The following is an 8,715-nucleotide window of genomic DNA, read 5'->3' as shown; positions in this document are numbered from 1 at the left end:
TATAAATACAACTATAAATGCGAACTATAACATACAAATACAAGTGCGAACTATAAAATACAAATATAAATGCGAACTATAACATACAAAAACAAGTGCGAATTATCATTTGTATCTTTTAATTATTGAAAAGGAACGATTGATTTTCTTTCTACAAATATTTGTTTGTATTTATTAATACGAGTTGTATTTATTGACACAAATAAATATAATTTAAATTTCTATACAAATGCAATATATACAAATACATATTGTATTTGTAAAATCATTTGTTTCATTTGTTTGTAATTATATTTGCATCAAGTGATATTTATTTATTTATAAATTTGAATGATAATTTTGATATACAAATACAAAACGGTATATTTATATCAAATGATACATTACATATTGATATATTTTAGAATCAATAAAATACAAGCATTTACTTGTTAGTATACAAATACGAATGATAAATTGTACATAGTCACAGCTAAATACAATATGCAATCAATTTACAAATACAAATACAAAATAATTCTTTAAAAATAAAAAGGAATCAAAGAAAATAAAATACAAAGACAAGTATAATCCAAATATAATCTAAATATACAAACATAATAAAATCATAATATAAACATAATCCAATATAACATGCAGCAAATTATAAAATTCAAATACAAAACAGTTCTTTAAAATATAAGTGCGAATTATATAAAATATAAATGATGGTGCAAACTAATAAATACAAATACAAATGCGAACTATAAAATATAAATAAAGCACGAACTTTAAAATACAAATACAGTTGTATCAATGAATACAAAAATATAAATGACGGTGTGATTACAAATATGATAAACAATTGTGGTATTTACGTTATCATTCATGACTTGTGCTCGGCTAGTAATATTTTTTAAAAATACAAAAAATATAAAATAGAACAAAAAAATAATAAAGAAAATAAGTACAAAAAAAAAATGAAAAAATCAAAGAAGAAAAGAAAAGAAGAAAGAGAATAGAAGTTAGGGATTAACGAGAGAAAGAAAGAAAAAAAACAAAAAAAAACAGGAAAAAATAAAAAAAGAAGAAGAAAAATGAAAAACACGAAAAAGAAAAAAGTATAAAAAAATAATGGTATTGTTTTTGGCCAGACTAAATATATAATGTGTTTTTTTTGAAGATAGACCACTGAATAAAAGTGAATACAACGACTGAAAATCAAATATGACTATAAATAATAATTACGTAAAGTATGACTATAAAAGGAGAATTTTATAACAAATTGTGCTATTTCTGAAAGATACCCAATTTTTTTAAGTTCTCACACATGAAGGAGAGTGAGATCACTCTCAAGGCCACTTGACAATTTAGAGAATTTTACGCAGAAATATTAAAGTTCAATAATATTAAACCAATAAAATATGAATAATTTTTTTTTAGGTATTAACTCTAATTCTTATAGATTATATTTTCCATAAAAATTGATTTAGGCCAAAAATGGCATATTTTAAAATAAAAATAAAAATTGATTTAGGCCAAAAATGGCACATGTATTTGGTAATAAAAAAGAGAGAAAAAAGAGGAGGGGTATATGGCTGTACAGTATCCCAAGGAGCTCGTGATCCCATTTGTAATTATCAGGAAAAAAAATCGAATTTATTTCAATAATTTGATAATTAATTCTACCTGTGATAATTAATCATGTGATAAAGTATTTTATTAATTTTATCTCTATCAAATATGAATATGAGATAAACTCATTCAAAATTAATTTTCTCTTATTCATCACATCAAACGAGTCCTTACTATTATATAAAAGTAGTTTATTTCAAGAATTTAAGATTAAGAAAATTACCATTTTTATATTTATAACTTTTTTTTTTCACAAAAAAGAAAAAACTCAAATTTACTTCGACGATAATCACCACTTCTTTTGTGATTAACCTAAACCCATATTCATTACACTTAAATCTCATCTTAATTAACGTTGCCTCCTTACCCATTAATATCATCATCATCTTAATTAAATCTTATCGTAATTAGCATTGCCTCCTTACCCATCTAATATCGTCGTCATCATCCTTAATAACTATATAAGTATTGTTTCAAGAAATCAAGATCACGAAAATTCCATTTATTTATTTTTTTCATAATCTTGATCCTACTAGACATTTTGGTGATCTTGTTTATTTTTTCCAGTAATATATAAGGCAGCTATGAATGCACTTGTAGCTACAAACAGGAACTTTCGTCAAGCTGCTAGAATTCTTGGTTTGGACTCCAAACTTGAAAGGAGTCTTTTGATCCCTTTCAGAGAAATTAAGGTACATAGTACGAATTAAGTTATGCATATTACTCATCTGTCTCAATTTATGTGACACTTTTGTGATTTCAAGATTAAACAAGTCTTTATTTGATCGTAAATTTTTAATATATTTTTCTTAAATATTTTGAACCGTTAATTATTGTAATGGATAGTGCTTGCTACACTCTAGCCTCTCCGCAGTCTAGTTTGTGGGACTACACTTATAAGTTGTTGTTGTTTGTGATTTAAACTATTTCATGTAGTTCCTAGATATCTAAATAGTTAGGTTCGAAGGTTCAAAATTGAGAGGACGTTATGCGGAAGCTTGTAGCTTGCAAACTATTTGAGACGATAAATAAGATGACAAGAAAAACATACTAAAACATAAAATTGTTGATATGATTCGGCCAATTGGCTTACATATTAAAAACCTAAATTAAAAAAAAATAAATAAAACTAATGAGAGATAAAATCTTCCTATACTTTTGCTATTGTGTTATGACTTGAGAAAATAGTTGTTAAAAGAAAGAATAAACCTAGTAGAAATAAGAGATTTCTACTAAGAAGTCCTTTCCAAAGTGAAACACAATTATGGTAGAATCCAAGTAAGGTAAGATCAAATTCAGGAAAAATTCTAACATAAATTACTCCTATATCCCAATTTACGTGACACTTTTGTAATTTCAAGATTAAAAGAATCTTTATTTGATCATAATTTTTTAATTTATTTTTTTAAAATATTTTGAATTGTTAATTATTGTGACTGATTGACTTGCTACACTCCACCCTCTCCGTATCCCAGTTTGTGGGAATACACTTGATGTGTTGTTGTTTTTGTTTGTGACTTGAACTATTTCATGTAGTTCCTAAATATGTAAATTGCTCGTTTGTCTCAATTTACATGACACCTTTGCAATTTCGTAATTCAAATGAGTCTTTCATTGATGTAATTTTTCACATATCATTTAAATATTTTTAATTGTCAATTATTGTGAAGCAATCTTTGAAAGAAATATAGGATAAGGCTACATATAATAAACTCTTGTGGTTTGGCTTTTTTCTAGACACATAATGAGAGTTTTAGTGCACCTGGCTGCACTTTTTTTAATTATTGTAACTTACAGGACGTTTATGTAGTTTTCAAATATGAATTTTATTTCAAAAATTTAAAAATTCCATGATCAACTTCACGAGCAAAATTAAACTGCTTGACTCTTGAAATTGAAGCGGTGCCACATAAATTGAGTCTGAACAGGTACATAGAATGAATATTGTGATGTATATTAGAGTAAAGTTTCAATCTTTATTGAAGAACAGGTATATAGAATGAATTACGAGATGTATAAAAGTGTAAAGTTTCAATCTTTTTTTGAAGAACAGGTATATAGAATGAATAGTGTGATGTATATTAGTGTAAAGTTTCAATCTTTTTTGAAGAATTTTTTGTTCTGATTGAAACTAAGGTGGAGAAGGGTGATCTTGTTCTCAAAGAACTCAATTTTCCTATTTATTTTCTTCTCAAAATTTTGAAGAAACTACTACAACTACAACAACATACTCATTGTAGCCCCACAAGTGGGGTCTGGGGAGGGTGGGGTGTACGCAGTTCTTACTCCTACCTTTGTGGGGTAGAAAAATTATTTGCGATAGATCCTCGACTCTAGGAAAACTTTTTTTTCAGAACAAGATTTCTAAAACTACTGAAATGTGTTAAAGTCTGAAAAAATCATCAAAGAGTGGACAGTTTTATTTATTTGTTGAGATACAGGATCATGTTGAAATGTATAATTGTTTTGCTCAAAGTTTAAACTTATAAGTAGGTGAAAATATCTGTTTATTATTTTGTTATGGAGCAGATTGGTTGATGAATTTTGTATTTGATCAGGTAGAATGCACAATTCCCAAGGATGACGGGACGTTGGTTTCCTATGTTGGATTTAGAGTCCAACATGATAATGCTCGCGGACCCATGAAAGGAGGAATCAGATACCATCCTGAGGTTATCTTTTCCCATGTTCCTTCTTCATTTTGTCCTTTTACTTCAATGTCTTAACTTATTGCTTCTCTTCTGGTTGATTGAGTTTTTCTAGCAATAAGAATCTTTCATTTTGATGCCACATGTGATGCGAATTTGTTCTCTATTGACATAGTATAACATTCAATGATGAATCCCTATGCTGCTCGGACTCTTCAAAAATGTTAACGGGTGCTTGTCGGATTCTCCAACAATGATGTATTTTTGAAGAATCCGACACGTGTGCGGCATCAAAAGTGAAGAGTCCATGCAGCTGAATCCTCTTCATTTCCTGTGGCTCTGCTACTGATTCTAGATAATCATTGACTAGAAAGGTAGAGTAATAGATACACATTTTGCACAAGACTTCAAGAGCTGTAGTCCTTCACCAAATTACAGTATAGGAGTCCTATAAAACATACAGTTAGGTCTGTGAAACTGGTAAAAAACTGACACTCCACATTTGACAGCTTTTTTTGGTCTTTCAAATTTTTATTCTCTCAAGCTACCTATCCATTTGTATTTGATTCAAAGTCAGTGTTGTATCAATATTGGTTTAGGTATAACCAGTAAAAGTAGCATTTTTATCGTAGTTGTGTCTTACGACTTTTGTTGTCTTACAATTTTTTTTACTCGTTATTTACTGTGCTTCAGTTATTACACTAGTTGATTATTGTTATTGCTCCTATTTTTGAATGCTATTTTATGTTTCCCCTATTATTTTCGATGTCCTATTAATTTTTGTATTTTTCTTTTAACTGCTCTGATGTGTGTTACTGGAGCCGAGGGTCTTTCTAAACAGCCTCTCTACCTCCATGAGGTAGCGGTAAGGTCTGTGCACACTCTACTCTCCCTGACCCCTCTTATGGGACTACATTGGGTTTGTTGTTGTATAACCTAAATGTTTCCTCTACTATGTCTAAGAGAGAAATAAAGTATGAGAACTTGTAAAATGCTAAAATTCAGTAACTTCATTGCATTCTAAGAAAACAGGATGATCTTGTTTAATCATTAAAAATTTAGTTAACAGTTGGCATAGTTAATGGTCCAAATACTAGTAGGTTCGAGTCTGAGCTGCAGCACTAGGTGTGAACCTTTATTCACCAACTTCAATGGGAAGATTACCTTGGCTATCTGTGCTTGCAGGGTAATTAAATTAAATACTAGTAGGTCTTTACATAAAAAATGTTTAGCTTTTATTTATTGGTAAGTCTGTGTTTGAAAAATGTTTTCCTCAAAGCGATTGCTTAACGTTGATTGACGTCTTCATCATTTCATGATTTTATCTCCATGAACATGTTACTTTATAGTTCTTATAGTTCAATGTACGCCACGGTCCATGGTTGTGCTGGTTACCTCTGTACTGTATACTTCAATGTTTTGTTGTTTTAGGAAATAGAATTTGCGCTGAAATGGTTTAAATTTATTTTACAAGGTTGATCTTGATGAGGTGAACGCCCTTGCTCAACTAATGACTTGGAAGACTGCTGTAGTAGATATTCCATACGGGGGAGCAAAGGGTGGGATTGGCTGCATACCAAAGGAGTTAAGTGTGAGCGAACTGGAGCGCCTTACGCGTGTTTTCACGCAGAAAATTCATGACCTTATCGGAATTAATACTGATGTCCCGGCGCCTGATATGGGCACCAACGCTCAGGTTATTGATATAGTTCTCTGATGTAACTTTGTGAACATATTCTTCTTTGTGGAGCTTCAGATTATGAAGCAAACAAATGTGCTTATGTGGTGTTTCCTACGACAGACCATGGCTTGGATTTTGGATGAGTACTCAAAATTTCATGGTCACTCTCCTGCAGTTGTGACCGGGAAACCAGTTGTAAGTTTTTGTTCAGTAAATTATTAAATTCCTAATGTGCTATTGCACTCAAACTTATCCTATCGGAATTAAACGAGTCATTTGACGACCCCTTTTTCACTATTTACCTAGGATCTTGGCGGTTCATTGGGTAGGGAAGCTGCAACTGGGCGTGGTGTCGTTTATGCTGCAGAAGCTTTTCTTGCTGAGCAGGGGAAGCAGATTAAGGATTTGACTTTTGCAATTCAGGTAGAGTTTCTAATTAGTTCAATTCTAGTAGCCATGATATTGCACAAAACAAGTCAGTTGAAATGATTCTAAATGTATTTTTCCATTCCTAAGGGGTTCGGGAACGTAGGATCATGGGCAGCAAGGCTTATTCACGAGATGGGTGGCAAAGTAGTTGCAGTTAGTGATATAACTGGAGCAGTCAAGAATCAGAATGGTCTTGATATACCATCTTTGCTTAGTCACAAAGAAGCAACAGGGAAGCTAATTGATTTCAGCGGTGCTGACGTAATGAGTTCAGATGAACTGCTTACGCACGAATGTGATGTTCTTATACCCTGCGCCCTGGGAGGAGTTTTGAACAAGTACAAACCCATTATGCTTATGAAATATTGCTTCTGCGTAATATTTCTTTTTTTAATTCTTAGTACATTCTAAAAATTGATTGTATGCACTTATTTTATTTAAATTTAGTTTTCAGTATTGGCAAAAAATAGGTATCTTCTTCTGTGTTTAAATCTGTGTGGATATAGAAACTGGAGTTCTTTGCTGCTCAGATTTCTTCCTTATTCCGTATCATTTTAAGATGTATATATGGACTTATTATACCCACGGAAGTTTTTTAATTTGTCCTTGTCTATTCAGAGAAAATGCTGATTACGTGAAGGCCAAGTTCATCGTAGAAGCAGCAAATCATCCAACTGATCCAGAAGCTGATGAGGTACCACTGTTTGCCGGTTTTCAAATCCGTTTGACTAGCATGATAATAATTTCTAACACATTACTTGTCTTCTCCAGATTCTCTCTAAGAAAGGTGTTTTAATAGTTCCCGACATATATGCCAACGCCGGAGGTGTAACCGTTAGTTATTTTGAGTGGGTTCAGGTAAAAAAAATCTTTCTATACGTGACATCCTAACTCTTTGTGCTTTATATTACCGCATAAAACACATGTAGAGTTATTTTGACGATTACTTAAAGCTCAAATTGACATATCGCTAAGATATTGAAGTATACCGTAAGACCTCTCTATAACAGTCATACTTTATAACAACATTTCACTATAACAACCTAGTTTTCTTTGGAACCGACTTGCATATTATGTTATATTATAATATTCTATATAACATCTCGTTGTAGCAGTCAAAAAACATCCAGAAAAGAAGATGTTATTATGAAGAGATTTGACTGTATTTAGTTGGAATTGTCTAATATAGATCAAGCAGTTCTTTCCGCGTGTAAGAGTATAGTTTAGTAGGTGGCCTTACAAGTTACAGCAACTTAAATAGACAACAATCATCCGTTTCATAATTGACGACAAGTCTTCATTGCCACTCTCATCAATTACGGTGTTCAACTGCCATGTACTAATAACACCCTTGTTGCATTAGAATTAGGTGCCCATGTTCTAACGTTGTCAGTGAATCTCTTCCATGTTTTATTAGATATGTCCTCTTACAATTCTTAATTGTCCCTAAAAGCATATGGAAAACCTTTTCATGAGCAGAACATTCAAGGTTTTATGTGGGATGAAGAGAAGGTTAACAAGGAGCTGAAGAAATACATGACAAAAGCCTTCCATAATCTGAAGAACATGTGTCAAACACATAATTGCAATCTTCGAATGGGCGCCTTCACATTGGGGGTGAATCGCGTTGCACGTGCTACACAACTGAGAGGTTGGGAGGCGTAATTGTATTCGCCTATATTGTTTGATGCCAAATAATCTTTTCCATCCTCAGCTGAATGTTTACATGATCTTACTTTTCTTGTAAGAAATGGTCTAATATTATAAACAGGAATGTTGTACTTTTAAGCTTGTTGAAAACATTAGTGAAAGCTATCAAATGCACTTGAAGCAGAATTTGTACTGACACTGCAGGTGGTGTTAGTTGTAATTGTTGCATCTCCTTTGCCAACTTGGTGAATTGGCATTGTTGACAATCTAATGAGCCCAAGCAAATTAGCAGTCGAGAGGCTAAATCAAGATTTGAAGCTTATGAGTCTAGGATTTTAGTTTTTTAAGTTGCAAGATTTTAAATTTATTGAATGAAGTTTTCTTATAATAAATGTGGATCAAAGTTAACACGTTCGGCTGAGCCCATAAGCTTAGTCTAGATCTGGCCATGATCAACACATGCTTAATCCCCTGCCTGATTTCACAGGCATACTACAACCAAAAGTGTAGTTTCCCTCCAAAAACTGTTACAACTTATATCATTTTCGAGCTAACTGGTGTTTATAAATAATCTAGCACATCAAAGATAACTTTTGTCTGAGCTCAGAGGCGGAGCCAGGATTTGAAGCTTGGGGGTTCGAACGCCCATCTCAGGGACGCGGAGGTGACGCGCATACCACTGGACTATCAGCC

The 8,715-nt window shown here is 32.1% G+C and overlaps 1 protein-coding gene across 2 annotated transcripts; it reads left to right on the top strand.

Annotated features, from left to right (window-relative positions):
- The first annotated feature begins 1,828 nt into the window (after positions 1 to 1,828).
- Positions 1,829 to 8,220, top strand: LOC107871098 (glutamate dehydrogenase A). 2 transcript variants are annotated; one of them, XM_016717895.2, is made up of 9 exons: positions 1,829 to 2,306; positions 4,173 to 4,286; positions 5,737 to 5,958; positions 6,064 to 6,138; positions 6,250 to 6,366; positions 6,460 to 6,710; positions 6,991 to 7,066; positions 7,144 to 7,230; positions 7,852 to 8,220. In XM_016717895.2, the coding sequence occupies exons 1-9, from the start codon at positions 2,199 to 2,201 to the stop codon at positions 8,035 to 8,037; spliced, it is 1,236 nt and encodes a 411-aa protein (XP_016573381.1). In that variant the 5' UTR covers positions 1,829 to 2,198; the 3' UTR covers positions 8,038 to 8,220. The 2 variants fall into 2 exon arrangements, with proteins under 2 accessions (XP_016573381.1, XP_047269282.1); XM_047413326.1 differs by lacking the exons at positions 1,829 to 2,306; positions 4,173 to 4,286 and adding an exon at positions 5,201 to 5,448.
- Positions 8,221 to 8,715: the final 495 nt, after the last annotated feature.

The sequence above is a fragment of the Capsicum annuum genome, chromosome 5, assembly GCF_002878395.1.
Source record: "Capsicum annuum cultivar UCD-10X-F1 chromosome 5, UCD10Xv1.1, whole genome shotgun sequence".
In the NCBI taxonomy this organism is placed as follows: domain Eukaryota; kingdom Viridiplantae; phylum Streptophyta; class Magnoliopsida; order Solanales; family Solanaceae; genus Capsicum; species Capsicum annuum.
Note: the sequence above shows the minus strand (reverse complement) of the source record. Positions and strands in the feature narration are given on the sequence as shown.